At 46.7% G+C, this 21106-nt stretch overlaps 1 protein-coding gene across 1 annotated transcript in view; it reads left to right on the top strand.

The window, feature by feature from the left end:
• Positions 1 to 21106, top strand: part of LOC141092857 (uncharacterized) — a 68245-nt gene that overhangs the window by 29275 nt on the left and 17864 nt on the right. Inside the window, exon 7 of the mRNA XM_073579172.1 lies at positions 7285 to 7410. Within this exon, the coding sequence (XP_073435273.1) occupies positions 7285 to 7410 (126 nt within the window). The remainder of the gene's footprint in view (positions 1 to 7284; positions 7411 to 21106) is intronic.

The following is a 21106-nucleotide window of genomic DNA, read 5'->3' as shown; positions in this document are numbered from 1 at the left end:
GCGAGATGGCAGAAAGAACTACCCCCTCACCTAAGATGGTAGCAGGCTTGGTCACAATAGGAGAATCAGCAAAGAAACTCCTAGAGAGGGCATCTGCCTTGACATTCTTAGTGCCCAGAAGAAAAGAGACCACAAAATCAAAACGTGTGAAAAACAAGGCCCACCTAGCCTGTCTAGGATTCAAGCGTTTGGCCGACTCAAGGTAAATCAAATTCTTGTGGTCAGTAAGGACCACGACTTGATGTTTAGCTCCCTCCAACCAATGTCTCCACTCCTCAAATGCCCATTTCATGGCTAACAGTTCCCGATTCCCCACATCATAGTTGCGTTCGGATGGGGAGAACTTTCGGGAAAAGAAAGCACAGGGATTCATTTTAGATGTTACCGGATCTTTTTGGGACAAAACAGCTCCTGCACCAATCTCAGAAGCGTCCACCTCTACCTGAAACGGGAGTGAGACATCAGGTTGCCGCAAAACCGGAGCAGAAGTGAACCTCCGCTTCAGCTCCTGAAAGGAAGAAACAGCCTCTGGAGACCAATTCAGCACATCAGCACCCTTCTTAGTCAAATCAGTCAATGGTTTGGCAATACCAGAAAAATTAGCTATAAATTTAAGATAATAATTAGCAAAACCCAAAAACTTCTGGAGGGCCTTCAAAGAAGTGGGCTGAACCCAATCATAAATGGCCTGTACCTTGGCCGGGTCCATTTCAATAGTTGACGGAGACAAAATAAATCCCAAAAATGAAATCCTCTGTACACAAAAAAGGCATTACGATCCCTTACCATACCAGGGCATTCTCCCTCAAAATCCGGAACACAGTCCGAACATGTTCCACATGAGAGTCCCAATCCCTGGAAAAGATCAAAATATCATCCAGATAGATGATCAAAAATTTATCCACAAATTCCCGGAAAATATCATTCATGAAGCAATGGAAGACAGAAGGGGCATTAGTGAGCCCAAAAGGCATCACCAGGTACTTAAAATGTCCCTCCGGAGTATTAAATGCCGTCTTCCATTCATCCCCATGCTTAATGCGAATAAGATTATACGCCCCCCTGAGGTCAAGCTTGGTAAACCAGCAAGCACCTTTAACTCTGGAGAATAGATCAGAAATCAAGGGTAACTGATACTGATATTTAACAGTAATTTTGTTGAGGGAACGATAGTCAATACAAGGCCTTAATGAACCATCTTTCTTGGCCACGAAAAAAAACACAGCACCCAAGGGTGAAGAGGATGGTCTAATATGACCCTTCTCCAACGACTCCTTAATATAAGATCGCATAGCCTCGTCCTCGGGTACAGATAAATTGAAAAGTCCACCCTTGGGAAATTAACACCCAGGGCTCAACTCAATTGCACAGTCATAACTCCTATGAGGAGGCAAAGACGCAGACTTATTCTCACTAAATACATCATAAAAATCAGCCAAATAGTCAGGATCATCATGCGACTGGGGAGAGGTGGAGAAAACAGGAGCGTCACCAAGAGCACACCGACAACCCCAACTCACCACAGACACAGATTTCCAATCCAAAACTGGATTATGGATTTGCAACCAGGGAAATCCCAGAACAATGGTATCATGCAAATTATGCAACACCAAAAATCTGCAATTTTCTTGATGGTCTGGGGCGACCCGCATTACCACCTGGGTCCAAAGCTGAGGTTTATTCTTCGCCAAAGGAGTAGCATCAATACCCCTCAAAGGGATAGGCGTCCGCAGAGGTGTCATAGGAAACCCACAACGTTTAGCAAAATCCAAGTTCATCAGGTTCAGAGCCGCTCCCGAATCCACAAAAGCCTTAGCAGAAAATGTGGACAGGGAGCAGATCAGAGTAATTGCCAGAAGAAACTTAGGTTGAACACCACCCACAGCAAATGTGTGTGCAAAACGTTTCTCTCGTTTAGGGCAGACAGAAATCATATGAGAGGCATCTCCACAGAAAAAACACAGCTTATTACGCCTTCTGAACTCCTGATGTTGCGCCCTAGACAAAACTCTATCACATTGCATAGGTTTAGACATTTGTTCAACAGGTGGCAACATTTCTCGTGTACTTTTACGTTCACGTAAACGCCGATCAACCTGAATGGCTAATGACATAGAATCGTCAAGACCAGAGGGAACAGGAAATACCACCATAGTATCTTTTACGGTTTCTGACAAACCCTTCCGAAAGAGAGCTGCCAAGGCACCATCATTCCAGGTATAAGGACCGCCCACTTTCGGAATTTTTGACAGTATAACTCTGCAGAATCCTGACCCTGGCTCAATGCCAACAGGGCTTTCTCAGCTTGATCAATAGCATTGGGTTCATCATACAACAACCCCAAGGCTTGAAAAAATGCATCCACATTAGTTAGAATAGGATCATCAGGTGTCAAAGAAAACGCCCAATCCTGGGGATCGCTGCGCAGCAAAGAGATGACAATTTTAACCTGCTGCGCAGAGCTCCCGATGAGTTAGGCTTCAAGGCAAGAAATAATTTACAATTATTCTTAAAATTCAAAAATTTAGACCGATTCCCAAAAAACACATCAGGAGTAGGAATTTTTGGTTCAGCAGCATGTGAATGAGCAAGATAGGCGGAAATTCCACGCACTTCAGCAGCCAGATGCTCCACACACTCAGACAATTGCTTAATCTCCAATAAGAAAATTCCGCCTACGGCCCCAGAGAAAAAGAGGAAAAAATATACATAAAAAAAAAATTCCGACACCTTTTTTCTTTTTTTTTTTCTTTACAATTCTTTCCTGCTATTAAGTACCCTAGAATCTGCGGTATGGCTGGTGATTCTGTTATGAATGAGTCACCGGAGGAGGAAAAAACAAAAATACAAGCTAAGTCCAGAAAACTGGAGAGCTTGGTAGCTAGCGGATTGCAGACCCCTGATCCTATTCACAACAACTAACAGTAGCCATGGGGTGTTCCTACGGTGGTCCTAGACACCTTGTTTACAGCTGGAGAACTAAATAAACCTAAAGAAAGAAAGGGGAAATCTAAACTGCCCCAGAGCAGACCCCAAAGCAAAAGACAGCCCCCAACATGTATTGAGGGTGAAAACAGATGAAAACACAAACACAGACAGAAAGACAGGCTGAGCAAACGATGGGGCCTTCACTAACTAGATAGGACAGGAAAGAAAAGCAACTGTCTGCAATCACGCAAAAACCTTGCCAAAAAATAATGTCCAACACGTCTGATAGAAAAAGCCCTGAAGTCACTAGACTTCAAAATCACTATATCAGCACTCAGGTATATTCTGAAAACAGAGCAAAGAGATCAACTGATCAGAGACAAAAATGGAGTTCAGCCAGTCCCAACCAGGGCTGGCTGAACACAAACACTAAGTAAACCAGACAAAATCTCATGGAACAATAGCAGAGCAAAAACTTAGCTTTAGTAGACAGGACTACACTGGAGGCCAGAGCTCAGAGCAGAGAGGATCACCAGCAACCCAGCAGGGCGTCGGCAGCCTTATATCCACTCAGAGATTCTGGATGTCCAATCACACTCCACCTGTTCAGATGACAGGTTTTTCCCATCCAAATCAATTTCACTACCTCCTTTCACCAGCAGAGGGAGTTCATCGGACATCAAAGGTGAAGGAGAAAATGAGCTCATAACACCCTGCCATGCACCCAAACAGTAGTTTTTCCCCATACTCAAGAGAAATTGCACAATAAATTTTGGGGTCTAATTTCCCCTGTTTTCCTTGATAAAATGAATCATTTTCAGGCTAAAGTAATATTTTTGTGAAAAAGTAAAATGTTCATTTTTTTCTTCCACATTGCATTAATTCCTGTGAAGCATTAACCGGAAAGGTTAATAAACTTCTTAAATCTAGTTTTGAGGACTTTAAGGCTGTGTGCCCACGTTGCATTTTTGAAGCGTTTCTGCCAGATCAGACGCTTCAGAAATGGTTAAAAGAAGCTTCCCATTCAATTTAATGCATTTTGGGCTTCTTGTGCCAATGCATGCGTTTTTTTCCGCTCAGAAAACGCTTAGCGGCTAAAAAATGCAGCATGATCATTATTTTCCGCATAGGTCCACATTTTTAGCTGTTTCCAATGTTCCTAGAAAACACGCGGAAAAAAACGCATCAAAAATGCTCGGTTTTTGTGCAAAAAACGCGTGGAAATAAATTGCGCATTATCTGGGAAGAAGTCTGGTTTTCTGAGCGTTAAAAAACACTAACGTGGGCACATAGCCTTAGGGGTGCAGATTTTAGAATCATGTCGCCTATGGGTATTTTCTGTCATATATGCCCCGCACAGTAAATTTTGTTGGGAAAATGGGAAGCTGCTGATCAAATTTTAACCCTTCTGACTTCCTAGCAAAAAAAATATGTTTTAAACATTATGCAGATGTAAAGTAGACATGTGGTTAATGTTATTTATTAACTATTTTGTGTGACGTACATCTCTGGCTTAAGGGCATAAGATTTAAGTTTTGAAAATTTCTGCTATTTTCACAAATAAATGCAAGTCATATTGAACAAATGTTATCACTCCACTATCATGAAGTACAATATGTCATGAGAAAACTGTCTCAGAATTAGTGTGATCTGTTGAAGCAAGTTATTACCACATAAACTGACATTGGTCAAAATTCTAAAATTTGGCCTGGTCATGAAGATGAAAACAGACTTGGGAGGTGAAGGGGTTAATACTTTACCAGAACCAAGTTTTGAATATTGTTGGAGAATCTGGACAGTTTATTCTCCATTTCTGCTGAAAAAGAATCAGTGTGCACACACGTTACATTAAACTGAGTTTTTGGATCAGAAACTCGCCAATTCCTCATCCTGATCTCAAATCACTAGGTTTTGAGTAATTTTAAGTTTAAAGATAGCCATGAAGGATGTTTTGGATTGCTACAGGTGTACGGGATCAGAACCACTCATGCTGACCTCATCACGTCACTGCACATTGGGGCGGGGGCTCACAAGCGCTCCTCTTTCTGTGCCAGCCCCCAAATTTTCAAATGTATTCAATGCTGGTGTTTCCCAGCTCTTACATGCGATATGTTGTTCAGGCCTGCCCTGAAATATTATTTATTATTAATAAAAAAAAATAAAAGCAACTGCAGGAAAAATGACTATCTATATAAAAATAAATTACTTTATTAATTACACTTCATATGATACAAAGGAGTATTAAAATCAACAGAGCGGGCACGTGTCTAATAATTTCAACAATCTATATCTTAAATTGATTGTGTCAGCTTCCCCGAGCCGCCAAACTAGCCTCATGTCTTTATTCAGCTCTTAATATACTTTCTAGCAAAAGCCTATTGGTGGCTTATTGCATTGACTATCACAATAAAATCAATTTTATAACTTGGCCTGTGATATGCTAATTAGGGGCTGAGTAGTCGAGGTGTCATTACTTTTATCAGACTAATCATCTTAGTAGTCATGTTATCCTGGTCATTGGGCCTGAGTGACATGATTTGCAAATGTGTTGTCTTTGCAAATCTCTACATCCCTGACAATGCACACTGAGACCATACACTGCACATGTCCAGGGAGGCAGGGGTCATGCTAGACTCAGCCAACCATTACTTCCAGCCATGCAAATCTAGTAGCTCACTGTGTCCTACGTCACACTGAAGCCAGGTACGTAACCTGTGACAATTATAATTAACCGGAAGGCAGCAACATCCACATTATAATCCTTTCCAGAGAAGTGACAATTTACATCTGATTTAAGATTCATTGTTCCAGTCCATAGTGGGATAATGATAATTACAATGTATTAGACGCAAGTAGTATCCATATTTAACTTGTTTTAAATCAGACCCATAATGGCATAGGATTTATTATTATTGTACTTGATTACCGTATTTTTCGGATTATAAGTTTTCTCCCCAAATTTGGGGGGAAAATGGGGGTACGTCTTATAATGCGGATATACCTTATCGGCGTGGCGTGGTGTCCAGTGCTGCTGGAGGTGTCCGGTGCTGGTGCTGCGCTGTGTCCGGTGCTGCTGCGCTGTGTCCGGAGGTGCTACAAGGGGCTCTGCTGAAATTTTGTGAAAGGCCAGAGCCCCCACAGTTCATTGGTTTCCTGTGTGGTGGACTCTGGGAAAATGGCAGCCGGGGGACGGCGCATGCGCAGATGGAGATCTCAGTACTAAGATCTCAGGAGATGAGATCTCAGTAGCATCGGACATAGCACAGCCACAGCACCGGACACCCTCAGCAGCGTGCCGCACATCAGACCACCCCCTCATCCCAGCCTGCGGCATGCAGCAACGCTCCACTCTTGCCTCCTCCAGCAGCGACCCTGGGACCCCATTTCACCACAGCCACCACCTCCGGTAAGCAATAAGACACATGGATTATAAGAAGCACCACCATTTTATTTAAAAAAAAGTTTTTTTCCTATTTTTCTTTGTGGTGCGTCTTATAATCCGAAGCGTCTTATAATCCGAAAAATACGGTATATAGCGTTAACATATTTTGTATTGCTTTAAAGCCATTATCATCACTGTTGGTATTGGGGCTCACAATCTAAATCTCCTATCAAGTGTGTACTATATCAATTTTCTCCCCAGTAAGGTTCACCAAGCACCCTTTCAGGGACGCAAAAATGGTTTCCACTTTCCTTTTGTACTGCAAATGTCAGATGCTTTCATTTTGCCTTTTTTTAGAAATTGAGAACCCTAATTGGCTCTGTGCATAGTGAAATCCTGCTTCCGTCAGCATAACAGATAGCAGCACTTCCTGCAGTCCTTCACACAGTCACTCAGTTTAGGGCTCACTCACATGAGCATATACAACAGATGAGTGTTACGTGTGCATCACCCTATAGTTCTGTAGACTGCAGGAAGAATGTGACCTGCGGTCTATAGAAAGGAGAGTGGTAGTGCAAAGAGATCATATCTCCCATCTCTACCGCACAGCTAAACTGTTAAATTTAAGGGTAGCGGTAGGTCTGGGTGGGCTCTCAGTGCACAGGACCCGGGGAGACTGACCCATCTTCCCTCCCTGGTAGCTACATTGCTGAGAATCCTATTGATAAGTTATCAGCTATGCTGAGGATAGGTGATAACTTGTTTTCATCAAACCACACCTTTAACAGTTATGTAAGAGTTGTGGGGGGATGATACTAATTGGTGTCTTTGTACTCTTACACATTGCGATACTGCACAAATATATAGTACTATATGTCGATCAGTTGACCATACTGAACTTGTTTTTAGCAAACGCTGCTTTCAAACTTCAGACAGTTCTCTTGTTAAATCTAAACTATTTAACTCATTTATAGGAATGAAGAGAGCAGCTGTTCCTGTAAGGAGGGAAAAAAGTCATGGACAGCAGTCCAAGGCTTAAAGGAGCTGCAAAGGCGACTAGAACTGGAGAAGAGTAATTTGACCAGTTATAAGGAAGAAAGGTATTTATTAGTGATGGGCAGGCACTAAAATGTTCGGGAGCTCATGCTCAGGTCGAGTAAATTGGAATACTCGGGTACTCGGACAGAACAACGAGCCCAATGTAAGTCTATGGGAGACCTGAGCATTTTTACCGCAATTTCCCCAGGGGGTCCTTTTAAGGTCTAAAACATCAGAAAATGATGGAAACACTGCTCAAATGACACAGGGACATCATGGGGATCGCCCCTGGAAGCATTCCTGACTCCTAGTTCACAGCGTTAACAATTTTTTCAGAGTTTCATGCCATTTCTACCGGTGCACCAAAAAAAAACATACCAAAACGGATTTTGCTGTGAAATGTGTTAAGGTACATCCTTTCCATGTTAATGACTTGTATATAAGGCAAAATAAATAACCCCAGACCAAAATGTTTCTCCCCCACTTGAGCTATGTTCAGATGCCACGTTTTTGAAGCGTTTTTCAACTTTAACATTGCTTTCAACCAAAACAAATGCATTCACTGGGAAATGTCATTGTAAAATTTTTCAACCCTAGCTGGCCATGTGGTGTGTGACACAAGGCCTCTTTCACACTTCAGTTTTTTGCATCAGTTCAAATCCGCCAAAAAGTCAGACAAGCGGATCCGTTGTCAACTGATGTGAACGGATGCCACAGGATCCGTTTTCAGACGGATCCTGAAAATGAGGAAATTTAAAGGAAACGCTGGGAGAAAGAGAGAGAGAGAGAGAGAGAGAATGAATTTTTTTTGTCCAGCACCCAGACAGAATTTCGGGTTAAATGAGTGTCTGGAGGATCCGCCAGAGAAAAAAACGTTACAAGCTCCCTTTTCAAATCTTTGAGGATGTTGACGGACAGAAACTTTTGGCGGATCCTCAAAAAAAACGGATACAACGGACAGCAATCCGTCACAATCCGCCATTAATGAAAGTCAATGGGGAAAAAAACGGATCCTCAAAAGAAAATTGAGGATCCGTTTTTTTCAAAACCTGGCGGATTGTGACTGATTGTAAAAAACTGAAGAGTGAAAGAGGCCTAAGCAGATATATCTTGTTTCATTTATAAAGGAGGGACTCTTAAATTCTTAGAGCCTATTTTTACAGGGGCATCAGGCAGCATTAATCTGCTTAAAGGGCCATTATTAAACAGTCAGTGGGTCTCCTAAACTGTTATAGCCTATGCAGTGAGTGGCTGGGCTTCCAAGAATTACAATTCATCCCAATACCCCTTTCACGAGATGTCCATGATGGCTTCCATAAAAAATGTTGCATTGACTGCAAGGCCTGCCCTGCTACCAAGTCATATGCACCTCAATAACCCCAATCCCCCCTTGGAAGAAACATGGAGGAGGGCCTCTTAACAAAAAATGTTCTATTAAAAAGGCGCGTGTCTCCTAGACTTGTAATGTCCATACACTAAGTGTGTTGGCTGGCAAATATGTTCCCCTGTGTGGTACACCTCAACCTTTTCCATAGCAAGTATTTTACGCCCAGCAAAACCACCCACCCTTGTTTGCGTGACGACTCCTGGAGAGGACCCTCTGGGCCGTGATACCAACCCACCCCGGGCGAGCTGACCTAGTGAGGACCACTCCCTATACAGGGAGTGTCAGGGGGAGGTGCAGGGGAATAAAGTACCACAACTGCTGGAACCAGGTTGCCGGCTCGAAGGAGGCACAAAAGACCGTGTTTAGCAGGGTGAAGACTGGGGCACACAGGGTACAGGAATATATAAAGCGTGTATTCAGGGCACGCTGGGTATGGAAGTGCGTACAGCGTGTACACGGGGGCACGCAGAGTACAGGATGGTGCAGGACGTGTACTGAGAAGCACGCCTGGGTACAAGACAGAGCAGAGCGTGTGCTGGGAAGCACGACTGGGTACAAGACAGAGCAGAGCGCGTGCTGGGAAGCAGCCAGAGTACAAGGTAGTAGACCTGAGTACAGAGAGCCACCATGCAGGCACCAAGAAGGCCTAGTAAGGAAGCAAAAGGGATAATCAGGCGCCGCCTTGCAAAATTGTAACGTGGTTTCCTACGCAGTTGCTACTGGGAAGGTGCAGGTTTTTATTAAAAGTATGACAGATGAATCATTGGATGAAGTGATCAGGAAAAGGGGCAGGGTAATGACAGGAATGGGAACGTACATGATTAATAACAGCAGTGGCTAATGGGAGGAAAGAGATCCAGGATACAGCCTACAATGATTTGTCGTTTGGCCACCATCAATTACCAGAATGGGTTTCATGCTCGTCAGAAGATCGGTGTAACAGATGCGCATGTGAGACTCGGCCTAAGAAATGCCCATCCAAAATATGTTGTCAAAGACGCACGTGTCTGTATAAAGGGCTTAGTGCAACATGTTCCTGAGATGCTGAATTATAGAAAGTAGATCAGTGTTGGAGTAAAGCCAAACAAACTGATGGATGCTCGTGAAAAACTAAGTTGAAAGAGGAGTGTGTGGCGCCCCTGAGGCTCAGTCGCCACAGAGGTACTGCACCTTCTCTTAAGGTGTGGTGCTCCACCATCCAGGTAAGTTGGAGGCTCCTGACCACGCTCCAACACTCGCACCCCACACAATAGAGTAGTTCAGCAAAACCACATTGCGGCTCCTTGCTTAGAGAGAAGCAGAGCACCTTTGGTGGTTCCCTGCTTGGAACACTAAATGTGCTGGGAGGTGGGTGGAGTTGATAATACATATAAAAGAGTGGGACGGTTCCAGGATTGAGGTTCAGTTAAGTTCAGAGGTTCAGTCTGACAGGAGGTTCAGTTCAGTCAGACGGGGAGTCTGAGAGAGAAGGCCACTCGGAGAGGAGTGGGGATCCCTGGAAGAGGGATGGAGGAAGGAGTGCTGCAGCTGCCTCAGTGATCTGAGCCAGCTGGCACGGGAAAGGAAAGAAGGAGAAGGACATTGAACCGAAGCCTGAGCTTCTATAGAAGGGAAAAGACAAGTACGGAACGTAGGAGTAAAAGGGAACAGAGGACGTGGGTTAGAGGAAGAGACCTGCCTAGAAGTTCTAAGCACAAAGCCGGGGCCCGGTCCCCCGAGGTTGTATGGACACTAATGGTTCTGCAGCAGACACCGGTGGAGTAGTGGGCTGTAAATGCACTTCTCCCATCTAAGACTTGGGGCACAACAGCAACACGGATAGAGAGCCGGGACTCAGGAGTAGAGAGTTCCCAAAGCAGGCTACAGCTGTCTGCCGTACAAGTAGAGTTCTTGGGAACATCGTTTAGGAGGAACTCCAGTGTAACTCAGTACTAGGAGATCTTCACACTTAAAGGCACTATAGAGGAGACGTTCAGAAAAGGCACATAAGTTGGCGGAGTGTTGGAAGGGAGCATCCCATCTTGCCTGGAGGTTGACTGAGTCCCTGACCGGGAGGACACGGCACAGAAGCGGGCACTACAGACTGTGAGTAAAGCTTTGGAACTACATGCCCTGGTGTCTTCCATTCCTTCCTGCGTCCGTCCGCCTGGCACTGCTACATCCCCTGCGCCAAACACTACACCATCTAAGTGTCTCCACATCTACACTGCCCTGGGACAACAGCCCTGCTTGTGGAGGGCTATAACATCATTGCTGCACCACACCATCTGTCCCGGAGGATCTGTCTGCAGCGTCGGCTTAACACCTCCCTTGCCGAACACCACAGGTGGCGTCACAAACTATTCATCTAACTACATTCCACCATTCATATCTTCCTATTACTTGGGCGCCCAGGGCCACGGTCCGGGTCACCGCTGCTGTGACACATCCCGCTGATACCGGCCCGGTCCGTGTACCCTACAGCCCTGGGAGGGTGACCCAAGTGCACCGTACGTTACTAGAAACACACCCGTGGCACAAGCTTCTTCATCTTCACCAATAGATATTACCAATAATATCCAAATGTCCCAGTCAAAAATTATTTGTCCTAGTGTAACGAACACTGTTAAAGGAATGCCACTAAACGTACATAATCACGACCCTTGAAAACACCAGATTTCCTCTTTACAAGATATGATCAATGATGGTACTGATGCCGACTTTGAAATTTACCACATCCACACCAAGAAGATGAAGATCACAGCTGCAAAAAATGTGGAAAAAAGGCAGTGAATTGCTGGAAAATCATTTTCTCTTGGGCAAAGTTTCCCTCTTACTAAAGTGGTACCGAATGATGCATACACAGCTCTCATGTCAACTCAGTGTGAGATGATTGAAAGATGATGTATTGTGATTTATCCATGTCCACTTTTTGAAAGCGAGCAGAAAAGAAGGTTGATATAGAGTGAAGATGTGTGAATTTAGTCTGTACGGAGGTGATGTCAGGTACAGATACTGTAGGTAGATCTGCGTGTCATCGGCGTAGGGATGATATTGCAAACCGTGCCATTACATCAGCTGTCCCAGGCCGAAGGTGTAGATGGAAAAGAGTAGGGGTCCTAGAACTGAGCTTAGGGGAACCCCGAAAGACAGGAGTCGAGGTGAGTAGGTGGTGTGGGAGAGGGAGACAATGAATGTCAACCTAACAGTCCTGTTGTTTGACTCGGCCAATAACCCCAAAAAGGCCATTTGCACCACCGGCCATGTGTGCATCAGCAGGGGTTGCAATACTACCAGCCTTACCACCACCAGCATGATCAGGCACATGGCAGCAAAGCACCCGACTTTGTTGGTTGAACACCAGGCTCCATGAACAGTGTCTGCAGGTGATACCACTGATTCTTCCACTGTTGTGAATGCAAGCCAATCCCCTGTCCATGGTGCATGCAAAGATGCCTCCTGCCCTGCATCAGTAGTTTCACACAAACTCAACTAGCACCATTAACAAGCACGTCCCAATGCAGCGTTCAGTTGTGCATACCCCAGTACTTGGAACGCAAGCGGAAATACGCAGCCAACGCCACTGTACTAAATTCACACCTTTCTCATCTGCTTGCGCTCAAAATGTTTCATTTTCGACTCATGGTAGACGGAAGCTGTCTGCAACCTGATGGCGGTGTCCATCACAAGGTACTCGGTCCCCACCCCCCACAATTTCTCCATGTGTGCTGTCACGACATTACACAAGCAAGCACGTGTCCCACATTACCTGGGCCTTCAACAATGCTGTTACAGGGAAAGTGAACCTAACCACGGACACGTGGACAAGTCCTTGTGGGCAGGGACGGTATATCTTGCTGATGGAATAATGGGGTAGCGTAGAAGAAGTCATGACCCAGTTGGACATTGGGAGACCATGTCACAGATGTATGGAGGTGACAGGTTGTGGAAGGCTTTGTATGTCTTTGTTAAGGATTTGAATTATAGCCTATGGGCAATAGGAAGGCAGTGAAGATCTGGCAGAGAGGAGAGACTGGGGAATAACGGAAGGACAGTTGGATTACTCAGGCACCAGAGTTTAGAATAGATTTGAGTTGTGCAAGAGTGCTAGAGGTGAGGCCAGAGAGTAGAAGGTTGCAATAGTCTAGGCGGGAGATCATGAGGGTGTGCACAAATATTTTTGAGTTGTGGGCAGGAGGAGGCAAGGGTTTGGATATGTAGCTTGAAAGAGAGGGCAGAGTTGAGGATCACCCCGAGGCCACGAACATGTGGGACTATTTGTCCTGGTGTGCAGTCCTGGCATTACACAAGCACATGTCCCATAACATTAGCCGTGCCCTCAGCAATGCTTTTACTTGTAAAGTCCACCTAACCACAAACACTTGGACAAGTGCATGTGGTCAGGGATGGTACATCTCACTGAGGGCACAGTGGTTAACATAGTGGAAGCCGGGACCTACTCCGACTTTTGTATGGTGCACGTCCTCCCAACCCTGTGTATTGTGGGCCCTACGTCAATCTGGGTTGCCCCCCAGTCTGCAGCTCTTGCACCTCCTCCTCCTTCGCCTCCTCTTCAGCCTCCATCTCCAAAAGTTGCACATCAGTCACAAGCTGGAAGCACTGCAGCACTGCCTCATTAAAGCGGCAACAGGCTGTGCTGAAGCTAATATGCTTAGGTGACAAATTGCAGAATAATGAAGAGTTATGGACTGCACTGAAAGAGCAGGCAGATCGTTGGCTGACACCGCAGAACCCACAGCCAGGCATGGTTGTGTGCCAATGGCTGGAAACTGGTGGCTGCTCTGTGGCGAGGCGAGATCACACACGTGCTATGCCTGGCTCATGCGCTTAGCCTCATTGGTCAATGTTTTCTGAAAAGCGACACAGAGCTGCCAGATCTGCTAGGAAAAGTACAACGCTCAGCATACCCATTTTAGAAAGTCAGCTACAGCTTCATCCCCCCTTGCCATGATTCAGCATCGCTTGCAGCTTCTGGCTCACCGACTGGTGTGTGATGTCCCCAGGCATTGGAACTCTACACTGCAGATGTTGGAAAGGATTTCTGAGCAGGAGAGGGCAGTTGGTGACTAATCTACCAGCATCAACAAGGTTGTCGGTATTCAGTTCTGTCTTCACACATAACATCTGAGGTGTGGACATGGATGTCTGACATGTGTACCATCCTCCAAAACTTTGAGGACTCCACCAAGAGGGTGAGCGTCAATGATACCATAAGTAACGTCTCCATCCTGCTTATCTGTGTTTTAATTTGAATATTGAAAGTTATTATACAGCGAAAACATATTAACAGTTTAACAGTTTCAAACACAAAAGTCCTAAATAACAACGATAACAATAATCCAATAATTAAACTCAAATAAAACTGCCCTGCTCATGACAGCTTACAATCTACACTAAGTAACAACGATAGCAAAAATTTAACCCAAACAAAACAATGCTGCTCGTGACAACTTACAATCTAAAATGAGGTGGGGGAGCTTAAAAATACAGGGGTGTATTTACAGGAAGTTATTTACAATCATGTTTGTACTATGGTCTTACTGAGATTCGTTGTAAGTGTTGTATGCCTGAGGACAAGGAGGAGGAGGACAGCATGGTCAGTCGTCCCCTTGGTGACGACACGGAAGTGTTGCCTGTTAGCAGTCTGGGACGCATTGGGCTGACTTTATGTTGCGCTGTGCTTCCCATGACCCTCGCATTATCAAACTTTTTGGTGACACTCATTACTGGTTGGTGACACTTCTAGACCCACGCTACAAGGAGAACTTTCAATCTCTTCTTCCAGAGGCAGAGAGGTGTACAAAAATGTTTCTGTACCAGAGGGCCCTTGTAGCGGAATTACTGAAAAAATTTCCATGTGAGAACGCTGGCAGCAGACATCAGAGTTTGTTGTACAACCAAGGAGTCCAAGCAAGAGAGACAGAAGTACAGTTCTGGGACAATTTTCTCAGACCCTCCCATCGTGTCGACACAGAGGCAAGGGGTGCAATGTTTGTGAAGATGATGAGGGAGTACCTTGCAGACTGTACAAAAGTTCTCCGTGATTTCTTTGTGCCTTTTAATTATTGGGTATCCAAGCTGGACCACGTGGCATGAACGGGCTCTCTACGCCTTGGAGCTCCTGGCCTGCCCTGCTGCTAGCGTTCTGTCAGGGTGGGTTTTTACTGCCGCTTGAGTGAGGCCGTACTGGCCGCAGGCCATTGAAGGGAGGACGACATGACAGGGTTGAGGGGAACTGTAGGAAAGGTTATATATAAGGGGTTTCGGTAAGGAAGGGGTTAAAGGTTTGAAGAATAGGAAGGGGACGGGGCTTCGGGGTGGTAGGAGGGGTCACAAGGGGGGAGTTAAGGGGAGATCTATAAGGGGGCGCAGCCATTTTAGTGGGGCAACCATTTTAGGTGCCCCATCACAGTGAAACAAGCTGTGATCTTACCTGAAACATGGACGTTGAAGCGATCCTTCAGCAGCTGAGAGTTGCTGCGAGCTCCTGGGGCACAGGATGGCTACAGGCTTCCCTACAAGGCCTGTTGCAAGATGGAGGGACCACTCAGCCTCAGAGCCAGGGCGACGGGCGACGGCCTCGGAGAGCTAGGCCTCCGGAGCGCCTCAGCCCAGAGGTAACCCCCCGAGTTCGGTGCCGTGTAAGGAGCCCCTCCGTGGACCCTCTGCCTGGGGCCTCGTGCCGCAGGCCTAGGGCACGCGGAGCGAAAGCCAGGAGGAATCCTGTGTCGAGGCGGGACCTGCAGCGGGGGGAGGTGTCGGCTTCACCCACGACACGTATGTCTATGGCCGCTGGGGAGCCGGGAGCAGGTGCGGCTGGTGCCCAGCCAGGAACGGGCCCTGCTCGTCGGGATCATCAGGGAGCATGGGGGCCGGTTTATACGGTGCCTTCACGCGGGAGCCGGAGAGGAGGATCCGCCAACACAGCGGCTGCGCTCGGGGACGGGAGCGCAGAGGAATCAGGACCACCCAGCGTGCCCCCTGCTGCACGGCTGAGCGAGAGGACTCCAGGGGTGCAGGCATTAGAACGCAGAGCAGTCGGTGAGAGGCAGTGTAATAGACCCGCCCACCCTCTGGCTGCTGCTGCTGTGAATCAGGGAGACGGGCAAGGGGATATGCCTGTGTGGGACAGGGCAGGGGGGGAGGGTAAGGGTGCTGAATATCAGAGGGGGTTTTCTGCCTGACGGGGGAGATGCTGCAGCTGGGAGGGGGGCGATGGGTTTCATGGCCCCTAGACAGCACTCTGCGCACCCTCCGCTGTCAAGGGGACGAGACACATCACTACAGCGAATGGTAACAACGGTGGACGCAGCGGTCAGTCCTGGTCGGCTGTATGGAGCTCCGGCGGATGCGATTCCCAGGAGCAGGAGGACATCAAGCAAGGACCAAGCACATCAGGACCCCAGATCGGCGGCCGCTGGGAACACAGCACCCAGGCAGCTAGATGAGAGGACCTCCATAGCTTACTTGCAGCCGTCATTAGCCTCTGATGTAAATGCGCGAGGGGAATCGTCTGCGGGGGGGGCTAGTGTTGGCATGGGTATGTTTTTCCAAGGTTTGAGGGAATTGGTTAGGTCATGGGAAGTGGGGAGAAGTCAGGGGAAATCGTCACCACTGTCAGCTTGGGTAGGTTCGGCAAGGGACAGTGGGCTATTGGAGAATAGTGTGCCGACGGGTCCGTTATTGGGGAATAATGGGCCGCCGGGTTCATTAGGTACAATAACAGGCACAGCGACGAGGGAAGCATTGGTGGGGGACGAGTCAGTGGGAAGAGGATCTATAGGCGAGGGGGGTGAGAAGGAGAAAGATGAAGCTGTGCACCTGGATGATGCCGTGAAAGGGGAAGTGTACGTTTGTTTTGAAGGGCCTTTGGGGGCACACTTGAAACAAGAGGTTAGGGAAAAGATATGGAGGGGGGAATACGTGGAAATTTTTTCGTTACTCCCATTGGATCGCTTTAATTTGGACAGGGTTCGGAGGGATGACTCAAATAAAGAGGATGAAGAAAAAAGGAGGTTTCGGCTCATCCCCCGAACATTTTCCAATTGGTTGCAGGCATTTGCTATACTAGCTAGCGTGATTGGGAAAAAATCACCGAAGAATTGTTCATCCCTTTTTTGCTATATGGACGCAATTGGGGAGGCTTATAGAGTTTATGGGGATCAAGGTTGGCTTAGGTATGACGAACAATTCCGCCAGCGGAAAGCAGTTAGATCTAGCATCCGCTGGGACCATAAGGACATAGCACTATGGATGAGAGTAACGGCTCCGGTCAGATCAGGGCAGGGATCGCAACTTTTTTCCGGGGCCACCGGGGGCTCGGGACAGTCAGGGCACTCGGTGGCATTGCAGAAGGGACTGTGCTTTTCCTTTAACGATGGCGCATGTAAATTCGGGACAAAATGTAAGTTCAAACATGAATGTTCTTCATGTTGAGGTAGTCACGGGGCAGCAAAGTGCTTTAGGGGAGGGAAGCAAAGAGGGTCTGACGGGATTGAAAAAAGGGGTGACTCCAGTACGCCTGTCAGAGATGGATCGTTATCTAAATAAGTACCCAGACAAGGAGGCGGTGGTCTTATTACGCGAGGGATTTAGGGACAGGTTTCGGATCCCCTTTGTTGATGTTGAGTTGAAGTTGTCAACCAAGAATTTAAAGTCGGCCAGAGAATTCCCTGAAGTGGTCACGGAAAAATTGAATAAAGAAGTGGCTTTAAGTAGAATGGCTGGACTGTTTGGATCTGCCAGTGGATAATTTGAGAGTTTCATCATTGGGAGTAGTGCCAAAAAAAGAGCCTAACAAATTCAGGTTGATACATCACCTCTCATTCCCAAAGGGTTTGACGGTTAACGATGGGATTGACCCGCAAATGTGTTCAGTTTCGTACACATCATTTGATTTGGCGTTGACTTGGGTCAGGGAGTGCGGCCAAGGAGCTCAGTTGGCAAAGACAGACATTGAAGCGGCTTTTCGCCTGCTACCGGTTCACCCGGACAGCATGCATTTGTTGGGGTGTTTTTGGAATGGGGGGTTTTATGTTGATCGTTGTTTGCCAATGGGGTCTTCGCTGTCATGTGCGTATTTTGAAACGTTTAGCACATTTTTGGAATGGACGGTTAAGGAAGTGTCTGGGCTTAGCTCCTGTATTAATTATCTAGATGATTTTTTGTTCATGGGTTCAGCACAGTCGAATGCTTGTTCCGTTTTGCTTCACACAATGGAGAGCGTGGCAAATAAATTTGGAGTCCCATTGGCGGCAGAGAAAACCATGGGTCCAGTCACCTCACTAAGTTTCTTGGGTATCGAGATTGATTCCGTCACAATGGAATGTAGGATCCCAGAGGATAAAGTGTTGGATATGAGGGCTACGGTAAACCGGATATGTGGTTTGAAGAAGGCAACGTTGAGAGAGGTTCAATCATTACTTGGCAAGCTTAATTTCGCTTGTCGGATTATGCCTATGGGGAGAGCTTTTTGCAGGAAGCTTTCTTTGGCTACAGTTGGGATTACGTCGCCTTCGCATTTTATACGGCTGAAAAAGAAGTTGAAGGGTGACCTGAGAGTTTGGGCGCTTTTTTGGAATCTTACAACGGGAAGTCGATTTGGATTGCGCCAGTGGTGTCGGCTGACTCACTGGGCATGCTTATTTCAACCGGTGAGCGAGGTTTTAGCATGTTCTTTCGCGGTATGTGGTTGGTGGAACAGTGGCCTTCGGAGTTGTTGGCCAATCAGGTAGTGTGCGAGGTGTTCCCGTTAGTGGTGGCGCTATCGTTATGGGGAGAGTTGGTACGTGACAGAAAAGTTTGTTTCAATTGCGAGTCGATAGGAGCATTAAGGGCCATAAATTCGTTGTCATCCTCCAATCAAATCGTGGTCAAAGTTTTGCAGCACTTGGTGTGGGTAGGTTTGAGTTTCAACCTCTGGGTAACGGCCGAGATCCAGCCTAAAGAAAATTACCCTATTCTTGAAGCTCTTTTTTGTTCGTAGTGGGATCAATTTCAGGACCTGGCGCCTCAAGCGGAACCCACGGGGTTGGCATGGAATTATGGAACCTTCGGTCAGGGCAGTAAGAGAATTGTTTTCCAGGTCGTTGGCAGCGGGAACATGGTCTCACTATTCAAAAACATGGCGTGTTTGGGAGGATTGGAAGCTACAGTTAAGGGGGGGCTTAGAGGATGAGAGCAAGTTGCTATTGTTATTGGGTCATAGTTGGGAATCGGGTTGGTCGGTTCCAAAGCTTAATAATTTTTTGTCAGGATTGGCTTTCGGCTTTAAGTTTAGGGGGTTACGGGATTTAACTAAGTCATTTTTGGTTCTGCAAGCAGTAAAGGGATGGAGAAGAAACTGGAGGGTTTCGGACAAGAGGCGTCTGGTATCCTAAGAGGTACTGTTAATTTTAGGCGTACACTTGAGAGATGTATGTACCTCGCTGGGGGAGGTTGTTCTGTTTAAATTGGCTTTTTTTTTGGCATTTTTTGGGGCCTTTCGGTTGGGGGAATTGGTGAGCCCTTCCCGTTTTAGAAAAGGGGGGCTGCTTAGACAGGATGTGGACGTGTATGGGCATCGGTTAGAAATATTTTTTAAGACGGGTATGGAAGGTCAGGGTTGTAAAGTGGTACTTTTTGAGGTGAGCGGGTCTCCTTTATGCCCTGTGAGTTGCATGAGGAATTTCGGGGCAGAACGGGGATCAGTTACTGACCCGTTGTTAGTTCATGAAGATGGCTCATTCCTATCATTCAATTCATAACAATATTCAGGCGTTGTTTGGAAAGAGGGGGCATTCCAGCAAAGGAGTACAGCGGGCACTCATTTCAGATTGGGGCGGCTACGGAGGCGGCAAGGAGGGGACTGGGGGAGGACATGGTAAGGAGGATTGGTCGTTGGGAATCGGTGAGGTTTCGTTCATATGTACGCCCTAATTTGGTTTAGTTATGTGGTTATGGTGTTTTTGTTTTCTTCTTTGTTACAGAGTCGGGACATCTGCTCGTTTGGATCATGGGTCATTCTTTTGTATTCTGGGCAGCGTTGAGAGCTGACGTTCGTCCGGTTGGAAGGCAGCTTGGTGTGCCAAGGACTTTAGCAATCTTGAGGTGGATCGGTAAGCGGGGTATGGTGTGGAAGCAACTGTTACCTGAATTTCATAGGTTTGTTCGCCTAGATCGGACTCCTGATGTGCTGCTTATCCATTTAGGGGGGAACGATTTGGGAAAGCGACCGTGCAGGGACTTAATAAGGGATATTGAGTTTGACATGTTGAGGCTGTGGTCCATGTTTCCCAAGCTTTTGGTGGTCTGGTCGGACATCATCCCCAGGAAAGTGTGGCGCGGGGCGAGATCGGTCCGAGGTGTAAACAAGGCTAGGATAAAAGTAAATCGTACAGTGTCCCGTTTTATGGTAAGGAAGGGGGCGATAGTAGTACGCCACATGGACTTGGAATCGGGCGAATGGGATTATTGGAGGAAGGATGAAATTCATCTGAATGCGATCGGATTGGATTTATGGTGTTTGGCAATTCAAGAGGGCATCGAGAAAGGTTTAAAAGTGTGGCGGGACACAAATGTTTGAGGGGTCAGAACATTTGTGTTGGTGGCATGGCGGGAATGGTCCTCGAGGTTGGTGGTGCCAGGAAATGGCAGTTTGGAGGGGGGGATCTGTAAGGTCCTGGACTCCCCCTTGGGTGGATTAATGTGGAACGGAACATAATGGTCACACTGAGGAACAGAAGCGGAAATACGTGGGTATTTCGGGCGGATATTGTCCGGTCGAGTCTATTAGTGTCTCTGAGCTGGTGCTTAGCGGCTAGAGGCAGAACTCATCCTGGGGACAAGGTTTATGGGGTCATTGACCTGTGGCAGTTACAATTCTTGGGCCTCGAGGACCGCCCCTCCTTTGGGAACATTGTTTATAAATGTTTTGTTAAAATGTTAATAAAAGGCTGCTGTGGCCAATTTATCCAATAAAGGTGTGTGAGTCATCATTTGGCGGGTATGGCAATCTTAAAGCAGATGGGGTGGGAATCTATAGGAATCGCGAATACCCATTGTCATGGGATTATTACAGATAAGTGCATCCGCCTGTCAACTGACAACGCTGAGAGGCTGACTCTTATAAAAATGTACGAGGGCTGAATTGGGCAAGACTTATGTACACCACCAAATGAAAACAGCGAAACATAACCTCAAATACATTGTCTTTTTTGTGGAGGTGTATTCTCATGCACCTCTTCACAACCACACATGGGTATCTGCTTCCTGATTTGGTCTGTTTGGTGTTATCCTCCTCCTTATCCTCCTCCTCATCATCCACAACCAGTAGAACACCAGGGTGAACGTATTCCGTGATGCAAAAGTCACTCAATTTTTGGCAAGGGTGT

Source organism: Dendrobates tinctorius, unplaced genomic scaffold (genome assembly GCF_039654945.1).
Source record: "Dendrobates tinctorius isolate UK_male_01 unplaced genomic scaffold, ASM3965494v1 ptg000062l, whole genome shotgun sequence".
NCBI classification, from domain to species: domain Eukaryota; kingdom Metazoa; phylum Chordata; class Amphibia; order Anura; family Dendrobatidae; genus Dendrobates; species Dendrobates tinctorius.
This window is presented reverse-complemented; position numbering and strand designations above follow the sequence as displayed.